Source organism: Podarcis filfolensis, assembly GCF_964270895.1.
Source record: "Podarcis filfolensis genome assembly, chromosome: 5".
Lineage (NCBI taxonomy): Eukaryota > Metazoa > Chordata > Lepidosauria > Squamata > Lacertidae > Podarcis > Podarcis filfolensis.
Genome location: NC_139608.1, coordinates 63,728,769 through 63,755,829, shown reverse-complemented (window position 1 = coordinate 63,755,829; position 27,061 = coordinate 63,728,769). Strand labels below are relative to the sequence as shown.

At 43.4% G+C, this 27,061-nt stretch overlaps 2 protein-coding genes across 3 annotated transcripts; both read left to right on the top strand.

Annotated features, from left to right (window-relative positions):
- Positions 1-2,511: 2,511 nt before the first annotated feature.
- Positions 2,512-11,801, top strand: LOC310762693 (uncharacterized protein). Of its 2 annotated transcripts, XR_014548141.1 has the most exons (4): positions 2,512-2,661; positions 5,902-7,335; positions 9,701-11,621; positions 11,656-11,801. XR_014548141.1 is itself a non-coding variant. In XM_083614076.1 (3 exons), exons 1-3 carry the CDS (start codon positions 2,606-2,608, stop codon positions 11,115-11,117), a joined length of 2,907 nt encoding a protein of 968 aa, XP_083470202.1. In that variant the 5' UTR covers positions 2,512-2,605; the 3' UTR covers positions 11,118-11,801. The 2 variants fall into 2 exon arrangements, 1 of the variants encoding a protein (XP_083470202.1); XM_083614076.1 differs by having other exon boundaries at positions 9,701-11,801.
- Positions 11,802-20,841: 9,040 nt separating this feature from the next.
- LOC310763212 (interferon-induced protein with tetratricopeptide repeats 5-like) lies at positions 20,842-26,471 on the top strand. The gene is made up of 2 exons (XM_083615043.1): positions 20,842-21,033; positions 24,339-26,471. Exons 1-2 carry the CDS (start codon positions 21,029-21,031, stop codon positions 25,774-25,776), a joined length of 1,443 nt encoding a protein of 480 aa, XP_083471169.1. The 5' UTR covers positions 20,842-21,028; the 3' UTR covers positions 25,777-26,471.
- Positions 26,472-27,061: the final 590 nt, after the last annotated feature.

Here is a 27,061-nt window from a genome sequence, read left to right as displayed (position 1 = left end):
GACACCCCCTGAATAAAATAAACATGTACAGAGAACCAAAATTACGTAACAGTGCAATGTTGGGTAATCCTTACTTTCACATCTGAGCACACCTGAGGGTGGGGGTGATGTAGGCCTTGGCTAATCTGCTTCCTCCTTTTTTGCCTGGACTGGCAGATAAGTTCTACTGACACTGCTTTTCTTCCAAATTCAGACCCCAGCAGGCAAACTAAAAGTGCACCACTAGGCTGGTGGCATCAGGCTAGCCGCCTCCCTCCACTCAGCATCTAAGACTGCCCGACAGGCACTCCTCACTCCCTGCCATCATTTGCATGGATATGGCTACCCTGAGCAAGCAAACTAGCACACAGCTAGTCTCAGTGGCATTTCAAATTGATGTCCACTTCAAACTGCATGTGTGCAAGCAAGCACCACTTTTGAAACACATGCTTCCCCTGGCCAGGTGCATCTGTGTGGAAGACATACACATGCAAAACAACAACAATAACAACCACCACCACCCAAAAGGCATATATACATATAGCGAGAAGGGAAAACCATTCATGCAGTACCATCCTATCTATGTATTAACTGAGAAAGAAGCCCCGTGTGACTTACTAATAGGGGTAGAAAAGAAATTGGATACAGTTTGGATATAAAGGCAAAGTTACCAATAATCTGCACTTTCCAAAACATCACGTGAATTGAAACAGCCATTCTTCACAATTCACACTTCCCTGAATTTTCCAGTGCAGTTCTCCATCCATCTCTTAAGTTTCACTTTCCACTTAAGTATCCTGTTGTATACTACGGGAGGCAACTCTTTAAAAACAGTTGAACTGAACAGAAGCATACCCCTTCTGTACTCAAGTGTGGCTCAAGCTGCAAATCTAGAGTATATGCACACATTGCAGGGCTCACTTGTTTTTCAGCATGTATAGGATTCAGCTTTTACTCCCTGGTAGTATGGTGCTGTGGGTTAAACCACAAAGCCTAGGGGTTGCCAATCAGAAGGTCGGCGGTTCGAATCCCTACGATGGTGTGAGCTCCCGTTGCTCGGTTCCAGCTCCTGCCAACCTAGCAGTTTTAAAGCACGTCAAAGTGCAAGTAGATAAATAGGTACTGCTCTGGCGGGAAGGTAAACGGCGTTTCCGTGCACTGCTCTGGTTTGCCAGAAGCGGCTTAGTCATGCTGGCCACATGCCCCGGAAGCTGTACGCCAGCTCCCTCAGCCAGTAAAGCCGCAACCCCAGAGTCGTCCGGGACTGGTCAGGGGTCCCTTTACCTAGTATGTTAAAAATTGCACCTTTCTCCTCTCTTGTACAGCAACTCAGGGTCTGTAGTGCCCAAGTGAAAGGGAGGACAGGGCTTTAGCACCTATAACAAACAGACTGCGTAGAAGAGGGGAATTTCAGCAGGATTAGCTTGTCAGGCAAAAGAATCTGATCCATCAAGTCAATTCTAAGGCTGCTTAATTTTTTGGTGATTTGTCATACAGCCATCGCTACAGTTTCCACTTTAAAATACACATGGGTACAGCATATAGCCAAATCAAATCAAATATCTTTAATACGGTCAGTGACCAGGAAGCAATTTATAAAAATATGACATTAAAAGTAGTATTGTGCTACAAATAACAGTAGAAATATGGCCAATTCGCAGAATTGGTGCTTATATTTATGACCAGGTTTTGACTTTTAAAATTTTAAAAATTCAATTCAGGTGTCGCTACTGTTTATTATCGTTCCTTCGATGTTTACAATTTGAACTCCGTTGTTGACGTCATTGCTCGTCTTATTCTTGTTGCAATGTAACAGTACTTTGCCACGGACCTGTTAATTTCGGGCTGTTTGTCAGCTAAGAGGTGTCTGATATAGGTGTCGTCTGTACTGCGAGGTATCTTCCTCAGAATCAGTTCGATCAGCTCTTTTCTTGAGTCTCGATATAATGGGCAGTATAAGATGACATGCCCAATGGTTTCGATTTCGTTGCTGTTACAGGGACATAATCTTTGTTCAATCGGTATTTTATTGTATCTTCCCTCTAGAAGAGCTGAAGGGAGAGCGTTAAAGCGGGCCCTGGAAAATGCCCATCAGTGTTTAGCGTTGTCTAGAACTTTGAGATAGTTTGCTAGGTGGGGCCTTTGGGGGTTGTATAAAAGTTTATAAGTTATCGGAAGTTGATTGAAGTCATTTTGGGCTTCAGTGTCTCTGAGTCTTTCTTTGATTATGTTCTTGGCCCTTCCCCTTTCTAAACTTAATAGATACTCTGGGAATTTCAGCAGGATTAGCTTGTCAGGCAAAAGAATTTGATCCATCAAGTCAATTCTAAGGCTGCTTAATTTTTTGGTGATTTGTCATACAGCCATCGCTACAGTTTCCACTTTAAAATACACATGGGTACAGCATATAGCCAAATATTTAATCACTGATGTAGTCTAGTCTAAACAGTGTCATGGGATCAGAGGAACAGGAAACAGATCCCCCTTTTTTTTTAGTTTCTGTTTCCAGAATCTTGAGCTCATAAGTTTCACTTTCCATTTTCCTTTTGCAAGCGGAGAACAGATTCTTGTAAGTACTGTGAAGGACTATAAAGAGGAAAGAGCACTCCCTCCCATACCCAGTTTTATGGGAAGAGGAAGGTCAAGTTTCATTACACCTTATAAGCAATCTGAGATTATGGGGTAAGTAACAAATAATAGGTTACTGTGTACAGTGCTTGCTTCTTGATTATATTATTCATATGAATGCTATAGATAAAGAGACACTTTTTTTTTTTTGCTTTGCTAGATAAAGAAATATAGATAACGAAATATGGAGCTTAAAAATTACTTGAGGGAGGGCATTTGAGACTGGTTGCTATCACAAAAAAGATCCACTGTGGCATTGTCACCAATTCATTGGTAGTGGAATGGCTAGCAGGATCTCCTCAGAAAAACTTAAAAGATTGGCTTACCACGTAACCTACTTGGTTTTGTAGAAAGTTGCCCATGTAGGAATACTTCTCTGCCTGACTCACCAATTTCAGTGGTACCTTGGGTTACATACGCTTCAGGTTACATACACTTCAGATTACGGATTCTGCTAACCCAGAAATATTACCTCAGGTTAAGAACTTTGATTCAGGATGAGAACAGAAATCGTGCTCTGCAAGCGCGGCGGCAGCGGGAGGCCATATTAGCTAAAGTGGTACTTCAGGTTAAGAACAGTTTCAGGTTAAGAACAGACCTCCGGAACAAATTAAGTACTTAGCCTGAAGTACCACTGTAGCTGCATTTTTTTATTCAGAAAGCCTCTTTCTCAATAAACAGCAGAGAAATGCAGTGAACTGGTGATTCAGGATGAGATCTATTCCTTTTTCTTTCTTTTTTTATAAGATATTTATTAAGATTTTACAAAAAGCAAAAGTTAACAAGATAAGAAAAAAAGACAAAAAAGAAAAGAAACAATACAAAAAATACAAAAATACATAGGAAAAAAAAGGAAAAATACAAAATAGAAATAAATAGAAAAAGTTAAAAAACAAATCCATTTTTTCCATATCTTTAGACTCATTTACTTGTTTCCTTGACCTCCTCACACCTCCCTTTTTTGTATTCCCGTTCACATAGTCAGTTCAGCAAATCCTTACCCTCTTTCATTTATCTTAACTCTATATCTTAACATATTGTAACTGTATATTTTCATCCATTATCAGTCCATTTTTACATATTTATTAACCTTGTTGCTAATGCCACTTAATTTCAATCCAATATCATTTTAACATTCATTAATTTTACAATACTTCTGCAGATAGTCTTTAAATTTCTTCCAATCTTCTTCCACCGACTCTTCTCCCTGGTCTCGGATTCTGCCAGTCATTTCCGCCAGTTCCATATAGCCCATCACCTTCATCTGCCATTCTTCCAAAATGGGTAAATCTTGTGTCTTCCAATGCTTTGCAATAAGTATTCTTGCTGCTATTGTAGCATACATAAAGAAAGTTCTGTCCCTCTTTGGCACCAATTGGCCGACTATGCCCAGGAGAAAGGCCTCTGGTTTCTTCAAGAAGGTATATTTAAATACCTTTTTCATTTCATTATAGATCATCTCCCAGAAAGCCTTAATCTTTGGGCACATCCACCAAAGGTGAAAGAATGTACCTTCATTTTCTTTACATTTCCAACATTTATTATCGGGCAAATGATATATTTTTGCAAGCTTGACTGGTGTCATGTACCACCTGTATATCATTTTCATAATATTCTCTCTTAAGGCATTACATGCCGTAAATTTCATACCTGTGGTCCACAACTGTTCCCAGTCAGCAAACATAATGTTATGTCCAACATCTTGTGCCCGTTTAATCATAGCAGATTTAACCGTTTCATCCTGAGTGTTCCATTTTAACAGCAAGTTATACATTCTTGAAAGTATCTTTGTTTTGGGATCTAGCAGTTCTGTTTCCAATTTTGATTTTTCCACCTGGAAGCCAATTTTTTTGTCCAAATTATAAGCCTCTCTTATTTGGTAATAGTGAAGCCAGTCTCGCACTTTGTCTTTTAATTTCTTAAAACTCTGCAATTTCAATTTGTCTCCTTCTTGCTCCAAAATTTCCCAATATTTCGGCCACTTGGCCTCCATATTGAGCTTTTTCTGAGCCTTTGCTTCCATCGGTGACAACCACCTTGGGGTTTTATTTTCAAGTAAGTCTTTATATCTTATCCAGACATTAAACAATGCTTTCCTAACAATATGGTTTTTAAATGCTTTATGTGCTTTAACCTTGTCGCAGGATGAGATCTATTCCTGCCTGGTTAGCTCGCTGTATTTTCTCTCTGTCCTTTGGTATAGATATTTTTTGCTCTCTCGGCATGCATCAATGACACCAAGCTGAGGAAGTGGGATCTAGGTGCATGAGTGTACACAAAAGGCAAGCAGAGAGCGTGTGAATTTGAGCGTGTATGTGTTATTTAGCCTCACACACTTTGGACCCTAGTTGTCATGGGTCCAAGGCCTCTTGACCAGTGGTGGAGCTGGGGGCTTTGGTACCCGGAGCGGCGGGGCCGGACTATATTGGGGGGGGGGGAGAGAATGAACGAATTCCTATGCATAGTATGCACACCAGGCAGGCCCCACAAATAACCCACAGATGCATTTTAAAAGGATACATTCGATGCAAGAGCACCAGGCAGGCCAGACAGTATTGTAGATGATAAAAATTAAAATTAAAGAATTTTATTACCTGCACTGATGATAGTCATTATTTGGATGGGGGGTCCTTGCCTGGGTTTGGTGCTGTGTTGCAGCCTGCTGGGCTCCTGCTGCCGGCACCTCTTCCGTGCTTCGGGGGTGGGATGGGGGCCCTCCCGCCGGCAGCGGAGTCCAGATCGCTGCTGCACCAGTGGTTGGGCGAGCTCTGGACTGCAGGAAGGTTTCCAGAGGCCTTCCCGCAGTCCAGAACCTTCCCACCGGCAGCGGAGGCCAGACCGCCACCATGCAGCCAGCAGGGAGAGCTCCTGCCTGTTCTCCCCACCCTCTCCCTTCCTCCTCAGGGTTGGGGAGAAGCCAGGAGGAGGGAGGGAGGAGGAAGAAAGCGCCACTGAGGTGTGAGGGAAGGAGGGGGGAAATGGTGCCCGAAAAAAATTCCCCAAAAAATGGTGCAGCCCGAACAATCATGCCGATCCAAGCAGCAATTCCAGGACCGTCCACGGGCCGGATCCAGAGGGCAATTGGGCCTGATCCAGCTCATAGGCCTTAGTTTGTCGACCCCTGATCTAGCAGGTTATCATTTCTGACAATGTTGTGCTGGTTTTAGATCAGGGATGGACAGGGCAAGTTAGGAGAGGTATTGGTCATGGACTAATACAAATAATGATAAGCTTTCATCAGCCTTTCTTTGCAACTTAGTAATGTGCCTGTCTCTTTTTATTCGCATTGTGTAGTGACATTTCCAAGGATCTTTTGTATGAAATACTCCAGCAGATGGACTGCCATTTTACGTGGACATTGCTGGAGGAAGACATTGATCTTGACGAATTAGAGGGAAGAATTGCTGACCAGATTAAGTTTTTAGTGGGCAGAGTTCAACGTTATAACCTGCTGGCCTATGTGAAGTACTTGAATGGCAAGAAAGAGGCGGCTTTGGAAATTTTACAAAAAGCTGAAGAGAATGTAAAAATAGAGGACCCAGAAGAAGTAGGAAAGGCAAGCCTTGTTACGTGGGGCAATTATGCATGGGTCTATTACCACATGGACAAACTTGCAGAAGTACACAACTACATTACAAAGGTTGAAAGTACCTGCAAGGAAAACGGAAGTGCCTCTCCTTATAGGATGGAACTCCCACAGGTGTCCTGTGAAAGGGGGTGGGCACAGCTAATGTTTGGCCAGAGTTATACTGCAAAAGCCAAAGAGAGCTTTGCAAAGGCTCTGGAAAAAGATCCTGAAAACCCAGAATTCAATTCTGGCTATGCAATCTCAGTCTATCGCCTGGAGAGAAAGTATGAAAAAAAATATGTTGCAAAAGGTTCATCTCTGAAGCTCTTGAAGAAGGCAGCAAAACTGAATCCGGATGATGCCTTTGTCTTGTCATTCCTTGCACTGAAGCTGCAGGAAACTAGGAAAGTGGAAGAAGGAGAAGAGCTCATTGAAGCAGTGCTAGCCAAACACCCTGGCCTTCCTTATGTGATGAGGTACGCTGCCATGTTTTACAGGAAAAAGGGTGATGTGGAAAGAGCCCTGGAGCTTTTGAAGGAGGCATTGATCTTGACGCCAAACTCAGGCATCCTGCATCAGCAGATGGGGCTTTGCTACAGAGCACAGTATTTTAAAATCAATGGATCAAAAGACCCATATCAAGACAGAGGACAGGTGGCAGAACTGATCAGACTGTGCATCTTTCATTTCAAAGTGGCAGTGGAATTGAAAACCAAATTTTTTCATGCTTATCTGGACCTTGCAAATATGTATGCAGAAGGGAAAGAGCTCCAAAAAGCAGAGGAGACATTTCAGAAAGCATATGCAGTAAGGAAACTTACTTGTTCAGAGGAACAGGAGCTCCACTTAAATTATGGGCACTTTCTGGAAAATCACAAAAATTCAAAATCTGAGGCTGTTGAACACTATCTGGCTGGGCTGAGGATTGAAAATGAATCATTTCAGAGAAATAAATGCAAATGGAATTTGAAGATGTTAATAGAAAAGAGAATTAAGGGAGGTCCTGCAGATACTAAGAGTTTGGGAATCCGTGCATTCATTCACCAGGTCGATGGAGAAAAGCAGCAAGCAATTGAGTGTTATGAACAAGCTCTGGAAACGGATCCTGAGAATGAAGAATATAGCAGTGTCCTCATGGAGTTGAGGCTTTCTGTACAAAGGTAAACATTTCTACATGTGGCGCTTTATTAATAGTGTGTGTGTGTGTGTGAGAGAGAGAGAGAGAGAGAGAGAGAGAGAGAGAGAGAGAGAGGACATTCACCATCTCCTTGTTCCACAGTATTCCTTTCTTATTCCATTACAGTCCAGGAACTGAGTTGATGGTCTTGTTAAGGCTAAGCATTTTACTGTTTGGGATGTTATTGCCCTGGCCACTATATTTTATAGCCTCTGTGGTGTTTTCCCTCCTAGGTGTGTGGCATCATACTGGGTTCATAGGGAAAGGGCTAACTAATTGTAAAATGACTAACCAATGGGAACCTAGGAGGCAGAGTTAACTATGTATAAGGTTTAAGCACAGAGATTTTTTAGGGAGTGAGAGAGTTGTTGAGAAGTCAGTCTGGAGTTAGAAGAGACAACGAAGATAAGTCTGTGGGTTGGGCTAATCTGGTGTGAGAGAGTGCGATAATTTGTTAAGAGGAGTCAGTCAAACAGTTGAGATAATCAGTCAGAAGGTATTAGGAAGGTAAAGGTACCCCTGCCCGTACGGGCCAGTCTTGACAGACTCTAGGGTTGTGCGCTCATCTCACTCTATAGGCCGGGAGCCAGCGCTGTCCGCAGACACTTCCGGGTCACGCGGCCAGCGTGACAAGCTGCATCTGGCGAGCCAGCGCAGCACACGGAACGCCGTTTACCTTCCCGCTGGTAAGCGGTCCCTATTTATCTACTTGCACCCAGGGTGCTTTCGAGCTGCTAGGTTGGCAAGCGCTGGGACCGAACGACGGAAGCGCATCCCACCGCGGGGATTCGAACTGCTGACCATGTGATCGGCAAGTCCTAGGCGCTGAGGTTTTACCCACAGCGCCACCCGCTTAGGAAGGTATAGGCCGGTAAAGAAACTAAAGTTAAGATACTGACAGGAATATTATCAGAGAAATGATAAACTTGTTAATGTTTGTAAAAAAAAACTTGGGGTTTTTTGGTTCACTTTTAACAACTGTCTGGACTCAGTGTTTTACCAGAGAGTAACTGGTTGGTGGCAGCAGGGAAGCGAGCACAGTGGTGACACAGGGATCAATAGACCGTTAAACGTCCGGGGACCCTGTGTGATCACCACAGCCTCCCTTAACAAATTATTACTGTAGCCACTCCCTTAATAGATTGTGGTAATTATGCAAGAGTCCTTAATTGCATGTAAATTCAGATTATAGAAGTGCATGCTTCCTCATGTGAAAAAGCCCTTGCCTGAGGAAAGCTAGCATTTCATAGGAAAAGGTTCTAGCCTCACCCCGCCCCCGCCCCCCCCCCCCCGATTTGCTAGTTTTTCAATGGGCAGGGACAGTCTAAGCTTGTTCTCCCATATGCACTTTGTAGTGAGCTGTCCACAGACACTTGGCTTGCAGGAGGCCATGAGCACATGCTGGTTCTGTTCCAATTTCTCCCAGGCAGTACACTCACTCTACCCCATAAATTCTTGCACTGAGGGGGAAGGTCTGCAGGGCCGTTAAACAGTGGTAGAAGGCATACTTTTCATGCACAACATCCCAGGCTCAATCCCTGATGGAGCTGGGCAAGATTCCTGCTTGAAACCCTGGGGAGCCACAGCCAATCAGTGCTGATGCTAATGGTTTATTGACACCAATGCATAGTGCATTTCCCAGGCAGAAAAACTGGCAATTCATCTCTGGGTTGGATTTCATTCTAAGACGGGAAATAATTTACAAGTTTTAAAAATTGACCTCTCAGTTGAGGCGGGCTTTTACTGGCAACCCTAGTTAGGATGGTTGACTAGATGGAGGCTGGTTCAAATCTAGCAAAACCTTTTTAGGTTCTTAAAACAAAAAGCACTTGTTTGATGTTTGCAGATGCCAGCATACAGTAAACCTTTCTGACAAGATTTAGTTACCGGTACTCTTTAGCTCAGACATGGATGACACATGCCTCACAGGGCTTACATGTGAAATATTGTTTTATTTCATTTCACTTTTTAATTTGTATACCGCCCTTCTATATTACTATACAAAAGGCAGTTTACAGCAAAATTCACAACAAAGAACACACACCTTACAATAATCTGATCCAATACAAAAAGTCATAATAAAACATAACTTTAAAATGGAATGACTTATAGCAAATAATATCATGTGAATACATATCAAAAGAATCCAGTCCAGACCCACCAAGATAGCGCAGCAACTAGTAAGTGTAAGCTATAAACATGGAAGGAAAACCAAGAGGTTAAAAAATGCACAAACGAAGTCAGTTGTCAAACACCTTTCTAAAAAAAAGGATAATATGCAGGAATGTGCCTTTCTTTGCAAAATTATAAAGAGCCTCTCTCTCTCCTCCCCCCCCCCCATTTTGCAGTGAAAAACGTTTATACGAGATCCTTCAGCAGCTTGAATCCCATTTTACTTGGGCAGTGTTGATGGAGGACATGGATCGCGATGAATTAGAGGGAAGAATTGCTACAAAGACTGAGCATTTACTATCCAACATCGGAATTTATAACCTGCTGGCCTATGTAAAATTCTTGAATGGCAAGAAAGAAGAGGCTCTGGAAAATTTACAGAGGGCTGAAGAGGCTGTTGAAATAGAGTACCCGGAAGAAGTCGAAAAGGCAAGCCTTGTTACATGGGGCAACTATGCTTGGGTGTACTACCACATGGGCAAACTTGCAGAAGCGCAAACCTACATAAACAAAGTGAAAACTACCTGCAAGGAAAATGGAAGTGCCTCTCCTTATAGGATGGAACGCCCACAGACGTACTATGAAAAGGGGTGGGCACAGCTAATGTTTGGCCAGAATTATACTGCAGAAGCCAAAGAGAGCTTTGCAAAGGCCCTGGAAAAAGAACCTGAAAACCCAGAATTCAATTCCAGCTATGCAATCACAGTATACCGCCTGGAGGATTTTTATGGGAAAAAATCTGCAGCAGAAGGCTCATCTCTGGAACCCTTGAAGAAGTCAGCAAAACTGAATCCAGATAATGCAGTAGTCTTGCCTCTCCTTGCGTTAAAGCTGCAGCAAACTAACAACACTGAAGAAGGGGGAAAGTATATCAAGGAGGCCCTCGAAAAGCACCCAAGCTCTCCTTACGTGCTGAGGCATGCAGCCATTTTTTTTAGGAAAAATGGTGACGTGGAAAGAGCCCTGGAGCTTTTGAAGAAGGCATGGAGCTTGACACCAAACAAAGCCTTCCTGCATCACCAGATGGGGCTTTGCTATAGAGCAAAGTATTTTAACATTAAAGGATCAAGAGACAGAGAACAGATGGCAGAATTGATCAGGCTCTGCATTTTTCATTTCGAAGAGATGGTGGAGCACAAAACCAAATTCGTCTATGCTCACCTGGATCTTGCAAACATGTATGCACAAGGGAAAGAACTCCAGAAAGCAGAAGAGACTTTTCAGAAAGTGTTTACAATGAGGAAACTTACTTGTTCAGAGGAACAGCAGCTCCACTTCAATTATGGGCGCTTTCAGGAATACCACAAAAAATCGGAATCTGAGGCTGTTGAACATTACCTGGCCGGGCTGAGAATTGAAAGCGAATCATTTCAGGGACATCAATGCAAGCGTTATTTGAAGAAGTTAATAGAAAAGAAAATTAATAGAGGTACCACAGATGCTAAGAGTTTGGGCATCCGTGGCTTCATTCACCAACTTGATGAGGAAAAGCATCAAGCAATTGAGTGTTATGAAAGAGCCCTGGAAATGGATCCTGATAATGAAGACTATATCAGGGCTCTTTTGGAGTTGAAGTTTTCTGTACAAAGCTAAACATTTCAATATGTGGTACTTGGTTCTTCCTTCAAGCTATAACATATATATATATATATATATATATTATTAAATTTTCTGTTTTACTATTCTAAATACCTATTTAAATATCCTTAAAATATCAGTGACTTCCCTTCTTCTCTTTCCAGGGTTCATTTTGCATATCTTAAATCCCTGCATATTTTACATTAACTAAACTATTCAGTATTCCATTATTACATCCATCAAAACTTATTTACACTGTGTTAGAAACTTTTAGGGTTGTGAGATATTAATATATAATGCTTTTAAAACATGTAACATAACTCCTTTTGTTTTTAGGAGTGAAGTATGGTAAGCTGTGTTTTTAGCTCTGTTGAATTGAAAACTTAAATTGTGAGCTTTGCAGAGCAGAATGCATCAAGTTCAGTAAGAAATAGTTCAGGTATGCAGGGTAACCAGAGCATAATAGTTACATCTGTGTGTTGGTTTGTATGTGACTGGATTTTGCTGGCTAAGAAACAGGTTTAACCTAGCACGGTGATGGTGAACCTTTTAGAGACTGAGTGCCCAAACTGCAACCCAAAACCCACTTATTTGTTGCGAAGTGCCAACACAGCAATTTAACCTGTATATCTCATTTTTTGTGTGTGTTTCACGTTTCTTCGTTATGACTGCAGTTCTAATAAATAATCCTTCATAAAAGTTATTGCATTATATTCTTCATTAAATTATCTTTCCATTGATATATAATTGTATGGTATAACTCAGTGGTTTTTTTCCTAAAAGAAATGTTTAGGGGTACTCTCATTTTGAATCAAGAAAATCACCACAGGGGGTGGGGGAATAAATACAGTTCAAATCAGGGAAAATAAATACAGTTCAAATTGAGAAAAATAAATACAGTTGTACCTCAGTTTTCAAACAGCTTAGTTCTTGAACTACTTGGAACCTGAACACTTCAAACCCGGAAATGAGTGTTCCAGTTTTGGAACTTTTTTCAGAAGCTGAACATGCTCTGTTCTGAATATAACTTCCATTTTGAGTGCCACACTTCCGTTTTCCTAGTGAGGGAAGGCGGGCCAGGCGGTAAGCGAGCAGGTAAGGGATGTCACTGCCACCCCTCCCCCCAGCCTGCTCCTGCTTGCTCCTCTAGGCAGCATTGCTGCTTGCACAGGAACGAGTTGGATCGGGGCTGCTCAGCTGGGGAGGTGCAGGCTCCATCACACTTTCCGTTGAGGGGTTCGCAGCTGCACTCCCCTCAAGGGAGAAGTTTAAAGGAGCCCCCACCTCCGCATCAGAGCCCCTGCACCACCTGAAGGCAGCCAGGCTGAATAGTTGCTGGGGTTGGGGAAGGTGGAGGCAGCCCGGAAGCTGCATCTGAGAGCCCCTGCACCACCTGAAGGTAGCCAGGCACTCCTCAACTGAGCTGCCCCATCCCGCTCCTACTTGCATGCAAGCAAGAGTGCAGGCAGGGATCTCTCAGTGCGAATCTTCCACTCCACTTCTGAGAGATCCCCGCCTCCACTTCTGCTTGCACGTGAGCCCTCCTCTCCTCCTCCTCCCCCACCCTCAGCACGGAAGCTACGGCCCTGCTGGCGCAATGGCACATGTGCCCACAGAGAGGGCTCTGAGTGCCCTCTCTGGCACGCGTGCCATAGGTTCACCACCACTGACCTAGCAGATGAGTAATCTGGCAATCTGGATTTTTGCGACAACGAGAGGCATGAAATTGGATTTGTGGTTGTGGCAGTCATGTACACTGAAGATCTGAACCAACACAGTTCAGCTCTGACACTGAGGTCCTCCTTCGAGAGCCTCCTGGTGGTTCCCTCGTGGCGAGAAGTGAAGTTACAGGGAACCAGGCAGAGGGCCTTCTTGGTAGTGGCACCCACCCTGTGGATCACCCTCCCATCAGATGTCAAGGAGATAAAGAACTCTACAACTTTCAGAAGACATCTGAATGTTTTTATATCTGTTGGAAGGCACCCAGGGTGGCTCGGGCAACCCAGTCAGATGAGTTGAACACAAATAATAAAATTATTACTATTATTATGCTGGCGGAGCCGAGGGAGATTAATACACCTACATGCCAGCTTTAACGTTCTCCAGCCTGGCACTGACCAGCAGCATTTTCAATCCAGCGGTGGGGCTGTTGCCAAGAAGGCAAAGGGCCTATTTAGTAGTGGTGGCTGCCCTGTGGAACACCCTCCCATCAGATGTCAAAGAGATAAACATTTAGAAGACATTTAGAAGACATATGAAGGCAGCCCTGTTTAGGGAAGTTTTTTTGTATTTATAATATTTTGTTGGAAGCAGCCCAGAGTGGCTGGGGAAACCCAGCCAGATGAGCGGGGTATAAATAATAAATTGTTGTTGTTATCCAGGCTATTTGAATTGGAGGACAGAATGGGGGGGGGACCAACATGCTACTGGGGTGGTGGGCTGGTCCCAGGGGGTTACTATGCGGCATGGTCTGAGTCCAGTCCGAGGTCGAGGGTATGGCATGGAGGCTGTCCGTCAAGGCTGAAGCGGGGTCCAAGGCAAGGAGTCAGGTGAGGTCAGGAACTCTGGCAGAAGAGCAGGACAGGTTACCGGCAGGAACAGGTTACCAATAATGTTGCTCCCGCAACCTGGAACTGGGCTGGCTGGCTTTTATCTGCCCCGAGGCATAGGGCGGCCCCGGTCCACAGGTGACTCGCCTCTCCTGGCCTGGAGGCGAGCACTCCTTCTGCAAGAACTTAGTTCCCTCCGCCTCTCTGCCCTGAGCCTCTGCAGCTCAGGAGAGGCTGGAGGGTTACCGAACGCAGAGGCAACCTCCTCTTCCCCTGACAGGGCTGAGAGTGGAGCACCTGCAGGCAATGGGTCCTCCACCACCTCAGGAGCCACAGCAGACTCAGCTGGTGCCTGCTCCTGAGGATCCGGCACAGGTGAGGACCCTTCAGGTTCAAGCCCCAGCCCTGGCTTAGCTGGTCCTAGAGGCGGGGACTCCTGTGCAGGCTGGGATTCCTCAGGTTCAGCCTCTGAATCTGATTCCCAGGCCATCACAGGTGGCCTCTTTCAGGATAACGGAACTGCCTCCCCCTCTGCATGTATCTCTCTCTCTGACTCTGGTGGCTTCTCACTTCCTCCCCTCTTTTGAAAATGCATCCCTCCTTCCCTCACCAGCACTGTAGCATTTCAGCAACTGCAGGGAAGGGATTGGATGTTTGTAAGTTTCCTCATGTCAAAATGCCCACGGCCTGGGGGAAAGCTAGCATGCTGTGCGAAAAGCCTCATCTTAGTTTTTCCATGTACATTCTAACCTTGTCAGTAGGCAGTGCTGTTGTCTAGGCAGTTCTCTTAAGGAGAAAGAAGTCTGTTATTTACCATTCCTTACAGCTGCATCAGCCCAGGCGAAAACAGGTTCCAAATTGCAGTGGGAACAGAGTGGGTGCCGGTGCCTCTCGTTCCACCAGAAGCTTCCTTTCGGAGGTTCCTTACTCTGAAAGGTGGTCCTCCCGATTGCTGACCTTTGTGGGGAGGGAGGGAGGTGAGTGCGACCCTGAACACCGCTGACCATGGGAGCTGCGTGGAAGCAGCTTAAGGAAGTAGGAATATTACAGCAACTTCTGTGTTATGTACTGAGTTGAATAGGATCCAAACTGCAGCAGTCTGATTGGTCCTAGAACAATAGGATCCAAAAGGCAGCAGTCTGATTGGTCCTAGAACAATAGGATTCAGAATGCAGCAGTCAGATTGGTCCTAGAACAATGCAGCAGTATGATTGGTTGGCAGGAACCACCCAATCATGCTCCAGATAGAAGTGAATCCACAACCTGATTGGCTTACAGTAGAATTCCGGAATTAGCCAATCATGTGCAGCCCATTGTGTAAGTAATGTATATAAAGCAGATACTTTGAGGGGACTTTCATTCATTCCTCCTCACCACTATGAACTGAATAAAGAGCATGAAATCACTTTGCGACTCTGAGTATATTTCATTCTGTATCATGGGGATAGTGGTCTGTAGTTTAAACAAAGTCCCCCGATAGCAATCATGTTTTCCTCACAAAGTAAGTCCTAGCTGAAAGCAAGAACTACTGTATATGCTGCTACATCTTTCTGAGTGGACTCCTGCTTCTCAAGTACGCTAAAATTCTTTATTGTTTTATATAGGCAGTTCTCATTTCCACCCTGGGGTGTGGAAACGTCAAACGGGATCATAATCTATGGGATTTCCATCTATTTTCCCTATCTCTATACTTGTCCTTGTTACTGGACGCAGTGCGGTGACGCTCCAGGCGGCATCTCTTTGGTACTTTGTATTTAGAATTAAAGTGGAAAGGTGATCAACATCAGACCGGAAATGTCTGTATAGGATGGATGTTCATTGCTGTATAACCACCCCACAAACCAACAGCTGAGGAGGTGACTCAGGGGGTTGTTGATTTCCTTAAGGTCTTTTTACTCGGTCGTGACTGGTGGGGCGGGAGGCAGGAAGGTCAACGTCCAAGGGAGCTACAGCCAATGGCAGGCAGAGTCATCACAGCTAGTTATAAGAAAGAAGGCTGGCTGAGGTTGGTGGGGCAGTGGCCCATACCCCCAAATAATCTGAGCAATAGACTCTGATTACATACTATTGGTAGCAAGGAAGGACAAATGGTACAGTGGGTGCATTATGCCAGATTTAGCTGCCCGGCAACTGAGCACTACCACCCTAATAGGACTTGGAGACAGAACTTCTGGAGGAGCAGAGGTGAGCCAGTCAATGATCCCAGCAGGCTCGGCTGTAGAAAGGAAGGAGTCTGTTGCAGGTCACATAGCCAAGCAGGAGGAAGGCTTTGCCAGAGCAGTGAAGTGAAGTCTGAATGGGAGTGCAGGACATCATTTTAATATTTCACCTGGGCTGTCCAAATACCTGAGTTTAGCCCTAGGGGCCCAAGCAACGCAGGTGCAACCACACCCTGAGCTAATCTAGAATATGTTGAGGCCACGTGAAACATACAATGTTGTGTGAAGAAGAAGAAGAAAGGCTATTAAATGCACATGGCGGGGCAGGGCACGTACTATTGTGTCCTGTGTGCTTTTGACTGCTGATAACGATCATAAGGGACACATAGGATTTGAGATTTCTTCCTGTGGCCGAAATAGCCTCACAATAGAAAAGGGAGAGTCAAGATGCAGGCGAGGAAGATATCTAAACAGCGCTGTTTGGATTCACTGGCTGAGACTAGGCCAGGGGTAGGCAACCTAAGGCTCATGGGCCGGATGCGGCCCAATCGCCTTCTCAATCCGGTCTGGGAATCAGCATGTTTTTACATGAGTAGAATGTGTCCTTTTATTTAAAATGCATCTCTGGGTTATTTGTGGGGCATAGGAATTCATTCATTTTTTCCCCAAAAAATATAGTCTGGCCCACCACATAGTCTGAGGGAGAGTGGACCGGCCCATGGCTGAAAAAGGTTGCTGACCCCTGGACTAGGGAGACTCTGACCAACGTCAACAAAGCCAAGTCAGAAAGTGTCTCTGTCTGCAGCAAGCCCTCTTAGAAGACATTCAGCTATATAAACTTCCATCACCACAAATGGTTTGGGACATTTAAAATAAATAAATAATAATGACTGTGGATATATGCATTTGAGACTTATTGATTTAAATAGGTTTCACCCTCGGTCCTGACTAGTGTTTTTTTGCTGTATTATCACTGTGCTGCCACATTCACCCACCCCCAGAATTCTTCATTCAATACTGTTATCTTATATGGGACTGTGAATCAGAGTTTCAGAATATTTGCTCTGATTGCTGAAAAAGCAAACATAATTAGGGCACCAAGTTCAGTGACAAATATCCTTTTCTGTATACTCTGGGTGTGGCCAAGGACACAGTTGATAATGTCACTGAAAGTAAATAGTCCCATATAAATATTACTAATAATATTACTAATTTAATACTAATACTAATTTTTATTTTGTTCCATCTTAGTATTGCTTATAATTCATGAAGCTTACTGCAAATGATGTTTTGGGCTTCTAATTTGGGCTTTTGAAACAACAATGTGTGACACTGTTCTTTAGTGCTAGGAGGCAGTTACACAGCCCCCACGGCTTTTGGGTTTGTGGGGTCCATTCTGCTTCCAGTGCATTTAAAATTTGTATGAAAGCATTGGGAACCATCATCAGGGGGTCTGGAGCATATTATCTTCCAAATGCCAACAAACCATCAATAGTTCCATATTCTGTTGGAATCAAGAGAGGCTGTGAAGGTGTCTGGAAGCAGTGAGGGACTGGATGGGGCCAAGAAACTCAGCCAGAGCCTGAAAAGACACGAGGGCTGTGGGTGGTGGTTGCCATGTCTGGGAATTGAGTGTATTACCTGTTCTGGGAGGGGCTGCACTTCTCCTGAAAGAACAGATACATAGTCTGGGAGTACTCCTTGTCAGTGTACTTGGATCTTGTGCCAGGCGCGTGTCTAAATTTTGTTTCTAAATTTAAAACTTTGGTTCAGTAAAGGAGTTTTGACATCTGGGTGAGTTCTCTCTCCCTCAGCTAATTGTTAAGAAGCCCCGAGATTTCCTGCCAGTGTCTCGAGGGCCTATGTGGCTAGTTTCTTATTTGGAATAATGTTTTTCAGCTGTATTATCATGGGAGTCATCACCAGACTTGGGCTTCTGGAAAGTTACATACAGTAGAAGTCTTTTGACTGGCTGAGGAGAGAAGGGCATGGTGCTAAGCAAGGGGGCATTGAGACATTTACTTCACAGTATTCTTTTACCCCTGTTCTGCCCCTACCCTGAATTTTGTTTCCCAGCTGACACCTTGAGCAACAGCCTAAAAGCATGGGTCCAAGAGATTTTCTGCTTGTACTGTGTTTCCTAGGCACAAGTCAGAGCAGTTTTCTGTTAGTCCTGTTGTTTCCCTGGGAAAACCCACTCTTTAGCGCTGTCCGTCCACAGAAAACCCAATTGACTGCTCCGATTCATCAGTAAACAGTAGATTTTTTCGGAGTGAAAGTGTCAGAGCAAGAGAAAGTGTGGGCAAGCCCTTACCTAGACTTTGTTATATTTGTGTGTGTTCCTAAATGTTCTGCGTCATCAGTATTAGCCGATATTATTCTTAATCCTTTTATTCCTATTGGGTTACAGGTTCATGCTATGCTATTTTAGTCTTATCCATAAAATATGTATACTTCGCTTTTCTATGGTTATTTTGGATAAAGCCTTAAGCCTAAACCAGTACCTCAGACCCTTTGCATCACATTTGGATACTGTATATTTGCCTGAAGCTTCAGGAAGCAGGGGGTGATCCCTTTAGCTTTTGCTTCTTGGAATCTTTGGGATGTCCAGCATACAACTCAAGGATTTCCTGGGATCAAGCTGGCTGGACTTTAACAAGAGTGGTTAAAGTCCAGCTTCCTGCCTCAGAGGAGTGGTTTACCCTGAGCTCTGGGGGGACTTCTGCCTTCAACACAGACAAGTGCTGACCTGGGTTCCTGGGTCAGGTTTGAACTGCATTGGGGGGAGGCACCTATAAAGTAGATGAACCATCCAGGACATTGGTGGCAGGGTTTGGGATTAAAAATAGCTCTTGAAGCTGCACCATAAGGTAATAAAGTACAGTCGTGCCTTGGAAGTCGAACAGAATCCATTCTGGAAGTCCATTTGACTTCCAAAACAGTTCGGAAACCAAGGCGCAGCTTCTGATTGGCTGCAGGAAGCTCCTGCAGCCAATCGGAAGCTGTGGAAGTTGTGATGGACATTTGGACTCCAAAGAACATTCACAAACTGAAACAATCACTTCCGGATTTGCGGCATTCGACTCACAAAACGTTCGACTCACAAGTCGTTCAAGATCCAAAGTACAACTGTACACATTTTTCAGGTGTTAATGCACAGATTAGGCTGACTCAACAGCTATAATGTTCCTTGCTCTAGTGAACCCTGTCCCTAGTCTGGACTACCATTATGTGCTGTATGTGGGGCTGCACTTGAAGAAGGTACAGAATCTGCAGCTAGTGCAGAAAGTTGCTGTCAGGCTGGTAAGTGAGCCAGCCTGATGGGACCATGGACTCACCTACATTAGTAAAGAAACAATTTGAATGTGCTATAAACATGCAACACCAGATGGTGCCAGAGAGCAGGACATTTTAATACCCATTTTTCCATAGGGTTTTTTATTATTATTTTGTTATAACAATCTAATTTCTGACTTATTTAAAGTGTTTCTTTTCCTGTGTATCGATCCGCCCCACGTGTCATTAGTTGGCAGTGAACTACCAGCCCCAATTCAAGGTACTAGTACTAACATATAAAGCCTGAATGGTTAGGGACACGAGTACCTAAAGAGCATCTCCCCCAATATCAACCATTTTGGACCCTACAATTGGCATGTGAGGCCTGGGTGGTGCTACCAATGGATGCTGCATGATTGCCATTGGCCTGTGACAGGGAATCTTCAGTGGCAGTTTCCCATCTGTGAAATGCAATCTCTGGTGAGATGCCACTCTCTGACACACACATTTGATGGCTGGAAGTTGCCATTCCTGGCAACCCTGAAATTCCTGGTTGGGAAAAAGTTTCAACCATTTTCAAAATGTTCTAAAGAGCTTTTGGGTGCGTGCTTTTAAAGATGTGTTCTTATTGTTGATTGGTTTGCTGCCGTGGAAGGTTGGGAAAGAAGATGAGGAGTTGGTGGACAATATGGGGCGGGGGGACCTGCTTCAAAAACATTTTAAATTTTTCTTTTCTTTTTAAAGAAGTAAATGAGGATGTAATAAACAGGGTTGGAAAATCAGTTCTGCAGTGTAATCCTTACACAGAAACATGTCCCTCTGTACTCAGTGTATTTTAGGCTGCAAATCCGCAATATATATACACGTGGGTAGCGCTGTGTAGGACTTGCCGATCAGAGGGTCGGCGGTTTGAATCCCCGCAACAGGGTGAGCTCCCGTTTCTCAATCCCTGCTCCTGCCAACCTAGCAGTTCGAAAGCACGTCAAAGTGCAAGCAGATAAATAGGTACCACTCCAGTGGGAAGGTAAACAGCGTTTCTGTGCACTGCTCTGGTTTGCCAGAAGCAGCTTAGTCATGCTGGCCACATGACCCAGAAACTGTATGCCGGCTTCCTCGGCCAATAAAGCGAGATGAGCGCCGCAACCCCCGAGTCGGTCACGACTGAACCTAATGGTCAGGGGTCCCTTTACCTACTGTGGGACTCACTTATTTTTCAGCACAAATAGGATTCAGCTGTTGCTCCCTAGTTGTGTGACATAAATTGCACCCTTCCCCTCTCTTGTACAGCAACTCCAGGGCCAAGTGAAAGAGTGGACAGGGCTCTAGCACCTTTAACAAACTCTGCAGAAGAGGGAATTTCAGCAGGTTAAGCTTGTCAGGAAACATAAGGCAGGTCTTCAATCTGATCCATCAAGTCAATTCTAATGCTGCTTTCTTTTCTTTTCTTTTCTTTTCTTTTCTTTTCTTTTCTTTTCTTTTCTTTTCTTTTCTTTTCTTTGGTGATTTGGCAGATTTCTTAATACAGTAAATATGTCACACAGCCATCAGTACAGCTTCTACTTTCAAACACACAGAACCCCACCCCACCACTCATGGGCACGATATTCAGACAAAAAAAATGTCACTGATGTAGTCTAGTGTAAACAGTGTTATTGGATCAGAGAAAAAGGAAACCGATCCCATTCTATCATACCCTCTCGTTTGTTTTTCTAAGTTTCTGTTTCCTAGCTCTTGAGCAGCTAAGTTTCACTTTCCACTTTCGTTCTTGCAAGCAGAGAGCAAACATTTGTCAGTGCTGCAGAGGGCTATAAAAAGGAAACATCAGTAACAACAGTAAGATTCGCCCATCTTTAACGAAAAGCTACTTCCAGTCCCTTCCAGGGCCAAAGAGAGAGAGAGAAAGACCAAGTATATTTTATAATTGATAACAGATCTGGAAATCATGGGGTGAGTAACAAATGACTGGGTTTCTCGATTTTCTAGGCTACTAGCTCTGTCATCTTAAAATGGTTTTAGATCCACTGAGTTCAGTGGTGTTTACTCCCAAGACTACATAGGATTGCTGCCTAAAGCAACAAAACTAAACACACTTTTAAAAAGAAAGTTAGCTCTATTGAGTAAACATAGAATTGTGCTTCCAATGTAACTGTTAATTTGAAAGCTAAGGGTGGATTAAAACGGTTATGGTATTGATGGCTTATTTCCAGTACAAACTAGTTTCTGGTAGCTCAGTTTAAAAGAAAAGCAAACAATTTGCCCTCAACTTGAATTTGGCCGAAATTGACCTATATGATTGGGTAAATAAAACCAGAAACAAGTTAGATTATGTGTCAGTTTCTTGCACGTTTTCTTCTCCTATCTGCTTAGTGTGAGAAGAAAGGAATTGCTCTGTTCTTCCAAGTGTTGGAGGGGAGGACAGATGACAAAAGGGTTAGTCAATTTGGTGCAACCCAGATGTTTTGAACAGCTGTTCCTGTCACCCATGGCCAGTGACCATTCTGGCGCTAGGGCTGATGAGAATTGTACCCCAGGCATTTGGAAGGCACCATGTTGGCTACCCCGTCAGTGCATTTAATTCAAATTGTATCGGGATGCTACTATATTTGCATGAAACAAAAGACATAAGCCATTGCCAGAGCCAGGTGAGGCACGTTCTCTGAAATGCTTTCAAGGTAACCCTTCTGGTACGCCTATTTTCTCCAAACTAATACCCTGACTTCCTGTTCTCTTACCTGAATAAAGGTAAAGGTAAAGGGACCCCTGACCATTATGTCCAGTCGTGACAGACTCTGGGGTTGCGGCACTCATCTCGCTTTATTGGCTGAGGGAGCTGGCATACAGCTTCCGGGTCATGTGGCCAGCATGACTAAGCCGCTTCTGGCGAACCAGAGCAATGCACGGAAATGCCATTTACCTTCCCGCCGGAGGGAAGTATTTATCTACTTGCACTTTGATGTGCTTTCAAACTACTGTGCTTTCAAACTACTTTCACTGGCTAAATGCCTCAGGCTCCTGGCATACAAGTGAGCAGCAGGTGTTGCCTTCAGTTGCATGTCAATCTTTACCTCCTTTTTGTTAAACCAAGAGGCGATAAGATCTTCAACCAGTTTGCTTCCAGTCTGTCACTTAGTTTCGTCCATCCTGACTCTGAGGCACAAATATGTGGTTTTATTTATTCATTTCATCACTAAGCCTCAACTTTGCTGTATTGTCTTCAGTGCCTACTAAAGCCTTTTCTTTTGTTTCAGCAAGCCTACCCAGGCTTGTAATCTTAGCATTTCATTTGTTTGTTTTAAATTATTGAGTTTAGTCATACAGTATTTTACATTTTTTAGGTAGTTTGTTTATTTTAAATTGATATTATTATTTCTGTTGTTGTTCTAAACAGCTTAGAGGGCTTTTTTCTAGTAAGTGGTATGTACATTTTAACCCTAACCTGACCCCATATAAACTGATGCTTCACACAGAGGAGCTGGGACTTCTAGACTGACCTTCCTCCCAGTATTTGCAAATACCTCCTAACCTCATTCATAGGAGTTGGAAGGGACCACATGGATCGTGCAGTCCAACCCCTTCAATGCAGGAATCTTGCCCAATGGGGGCTTGAACCCACGGCCCCAAGATTAAAACTCTCAAGGTTCTACCAACTGAGCTATAATTCACTGAAGGCTGTTCATGTGTATCTCTCTTTTTCTCCAGACTGGTCATTCCTCCTTTAGCTAAAATTCTCCTCCCAATCCCTTATCAAATAAACCACACCAACATTTTCTTATCGTTGTTTGCTTTAGAACTATTAGCTTGGATGGCTAAATTCAATCCTACAAATTCTTGTTAGTAATACAGTCTGCTTTAAAAAAAATTAAAACTGTATTGTAGTTTCCCTTTTTAATCTAAAATGAGAAAAATAATCTAAAGCAGTGATTTCCAATTGGCTACGTAATGCAGACCCCTTATTTTTTCAGAAGCTAAGCCATGGACCCTCTACGATGGTAGTCTTCATTATGTGAATGATGCCACGGACCCCTGGGTGGATTACACAGACCACAAATTGGGAAAACTGATCTAAAGGATTAATCTGAGTTGTTCCATGCTTAAAACATCCTTAAAACAGCCTTTTTCTCTGAACACACTTGACACCGAACTTTAAAAAGACCTGTCAGGAGCAAGCATAGACCAATGGTATTGAATAGTATGGGAAACAGCCTTATTAGAAAAAATAACCAACAAGCTGAAACTGACAAGGGGACAAATAGAAGAAGACGCCTTTACCCCGATATGGTTACCCTTTATCACATACACAGCCCGACAAGACAACAAGAAGAACCCACCAACAGCATTCAAATCAATCTGGCTAACCTGATCCAAAAACACTCACCCAACCCACTCACACATGGGGGAAAAGTTCGCCACAGCCAGTCACAAACAAACAACCACACTCTAGGCCAACCCCAACCTCTCTCACCACCAAAGAAACACCAAATACAGTGGACGCTCAGGTTGCGAATGTGATCCATGCTGGAGGCACATTCGCAACCCGCAGCGCCGTGTCTGTGCACGTGCAGGTTGCGATTCGGCACTTCTGCGCACACGCAAAGCGCGATTTAGCGCTTCTGCGCATGCGTGACCTGCGAAACCCAGAAATAACCCGTTCCAGTACTTCCGGGTTTCGGCAGGTCAGTAACCCGAAAAACGCAACCTGAAGCGTCTGTAACCCAAGGTATGACTGTAAGTGAATAGTAAAGAGAACCTGCACAAACGACGCTGACACAAAACCCCACACATACACTAAGTAGAATAGAACCATTGCCACCCAACCCCATCCCCACTCACCAAGCCCCCCTCCACTTCTTTCCCCCCTTTCTTCCTAATGTAATACTAACGTCTCGACAAATGAAACTGATCTGCAGAAAATGTAACTTGAAAAAAAGACATTGCACATACTTTTGTAAACCAAGAAATCTTTAATAAAAATATGTTGTTGTTTTTAAAAAAAACTGTAAAAAGACCCTCAGTATGTGGAAAAGGTGATTTATTACATGTGTAACAGCTGCATGTGATAGCTTTCAAGTCAGACTCAAACCAGCCGCATTGTGAAACTTCTCAGTTCTCCCATTTGAAGTACTGCATGCATATGTGGCAAAATCTAGTCATTTTTGAAAGATCTTCCATGACAAATGAGGATATCCTTAGATCTATGGTTTTTTCAGCATATAAATGTGACTGTTTTTTTTCTCTTCCCTCATGGTCTGTAGTGAAATTTCCAAGGAATCTTTAAAACGGATCCTCTTGGAACTTGAATGCCATTTTACTTGGAGGTTGCTGAAAGAAGACATTGATCTTGACGAATTAGAGGAAAGAATAATTGAACAGATCAAGTTTTTACTGTCCAAAGTCAGAAATTATAACCTGCTGGCCTATGTGAAGTACTTGAATGGCAAGGAGGAAGAGGCTCTGGAAAATCTGCAGAAGGCTGAAGAGAGTATAAAAACAGAGTACCCAGAAGAAGTCAAAAAGGCAAGCCTTATTACATGGGGCAACTTTGCCTGGGTGTATTACCACATGGACAAACTTGCAGAAGTACAAAGCTACATAAACAAGGTGGAAACAACCTGCAAGGAACATGGAAGTGCCTCTCCTTATAGAATGAAAATCCCACATATCGATGGTGAAAAGGGATGGGCACTCCTAAAATTTGGGGGAAAGTATCATGAAAAAGCCAAGGAGAGCTTTTTAAAGGCACTAGGAAAAGAACCTGAAAACCCAGAATATAATGCTGGCTATGCAATCACAGTATATCGCCTGGAAGATTATTATGGGAAAAAATCTGCAGCAGAAGGGTCATCTCTGGAACCCTTGAAGAAGGCAGCAAAACTGAATCCCGATAATGCCTTTCTCCTGCCTATCCTTGCACTGAAGCTGCAGGAAACTAATAAAGTGGAAGAAGGAAAAGAACTCATTGAAGAAGCGCTAGGCAAATTCCCTGGCCTTCCTTATGTGCTGAGGTACGCTGCCATATTTTACAGGAAAAAAGGTGATGTGGAAAGATCCCTGGAGCTTTTGAAGGAGGCATTGAGCTTGACGCCAAACTCAGGCTTCCTACATCACCAGATGGGGCTTTGCTACAGAGCACAGTATTTTAAAATCAAATTATCAAAAGACCCATATAAAGACAGAAGAAATATGGCAGAACTGATCAGACTGTGCATCTTTTATTTCAAAGAAGTGGTGGAGCGCAAAACCAAATTCGTCTATGCTCACCTGGATCTTGCAAACATGTATGCAGAAGGGAAAGAGCTCCAGAAAGCGGAAGAGACATTTCAGGAAGTGTTTGCAATGAGGAAACTTACTTGTGAAGAGAAACAGCAGCTCCACTTCAATTACGGGCGCTTTCTGGAATACCACAAAAAATCGGAATTGGAGGCTGTTGAACAATATCTGGCCGGGCTGAAGATTGAAAATGAATCACCTAGGAGAAAGACATGCAAATATAACCTGAAGAAATTAATAGAAAGAAGAACCAAGATAGATCCAGCAGATGCTAAGAGTTTTGGCATCCGTGGATTCATTCACCAGCTTGATGGAGAAAAGCAGCAGGCAATTGAGTGCTATGAACGAGCCTTGAAATTGGATCCTGATAATGAAGAATATTTCCGTGCTCTTTTGGACTTAAGACTTTCCTTACAAAACTAACATGCATGCCATTGTATGTTCTTCATTTTCCCCCATCAGTTAATGTAAGGTAATGTAAAAAACACTAGTCACAAACTTCTTGTTTGGCAGTAGCTCCTTATGAGTTTTCTTTTAAGTAATTCAGCTGAGGAAGATTGCTTTCAAATAGTTAGGCATGTTGCAAGTTTTAATGTTATTGCTGTGACTACCATACATTGTCACACACATATATGCCTTAAGAGATCGTTGCATCAGATTTTTTTAATTGGAAATATACAGGCCTATTTAGAAATGGGATATGTGGAAATTAGTATCCGGGGATCAATGATTGTATTTTAACTAATTTAAGTGCATTGACTTTGCTTCAAACAGATTTGCATAGCTCAAATTAATTCAAAGAAAGCGACCGGATTATATTTGGCAGCAGCATGCAGTAATAACCATTTGTCATTCTAATCTGTGGATCTTAGAATCATATAATTCTAGAGTTGGAATGGACTCCAAGGGACATCTAGTCCAACCCCCTGCGATGCAGGAATGTCAATTAAAGCATCCATGGCAGATGGCCATCCAGCCTCGGCACAAAAACCTCAAATGAAGGAGAGTCCACTCATTTTTAAATAAGTGCTTAATTATCAGGAATTCAGTGTTGCTTATATTTAATAGCATATTTGAATTGCTGTTGTGAACTGCAACAATTAAAGGTATTAAACTAGTCACTGTCTGAGAAATCTTTATGAGGTAATTTCAGACCTATACTTAACAGCTAATATAAATGCGGTGTTTGTAACACTATGCAGAGGTCCTTTTTTCAAAGGTTCACTTCTCAAGATTTCCTATCAACAAATGTGCTTGATCTTCTTGTGATGCTGCTGTAAGGTTTTTAAAGAAACATCAGGTTTACCAAAAGCCTGCCAATACCTTCCTGGTATGTGTGCATAGTGCTGTTTTGGCATATAAGCCAAACATTCCACATCAGAAATAATAAGATTCCCAGCTCTATTTCCACAGATAGCCTGCCCAGGAAAATTAAGATGGGGAAGAGCCAGTGCTATTTCAAGCCCTATAAGAAACCCACAGATCGGTATACTCTACTTCATTTCTCTTCCAGTCATCCACTGCGTTTAAGAAAAAAATCTACCTCGTGGGCAGTTGGTAAGGTTAAAAAGGAATGCTACTGAAGAAAATGATTATAGAAGAGCAGCGGGGCAACTAAGCAGAGCCCTAACCAATAGTTAGTAACACTGTGCAGGAAGCGCTTAGACACGCAAATGGTTTAGACCGGAATGATCTGCTTAAACCACGA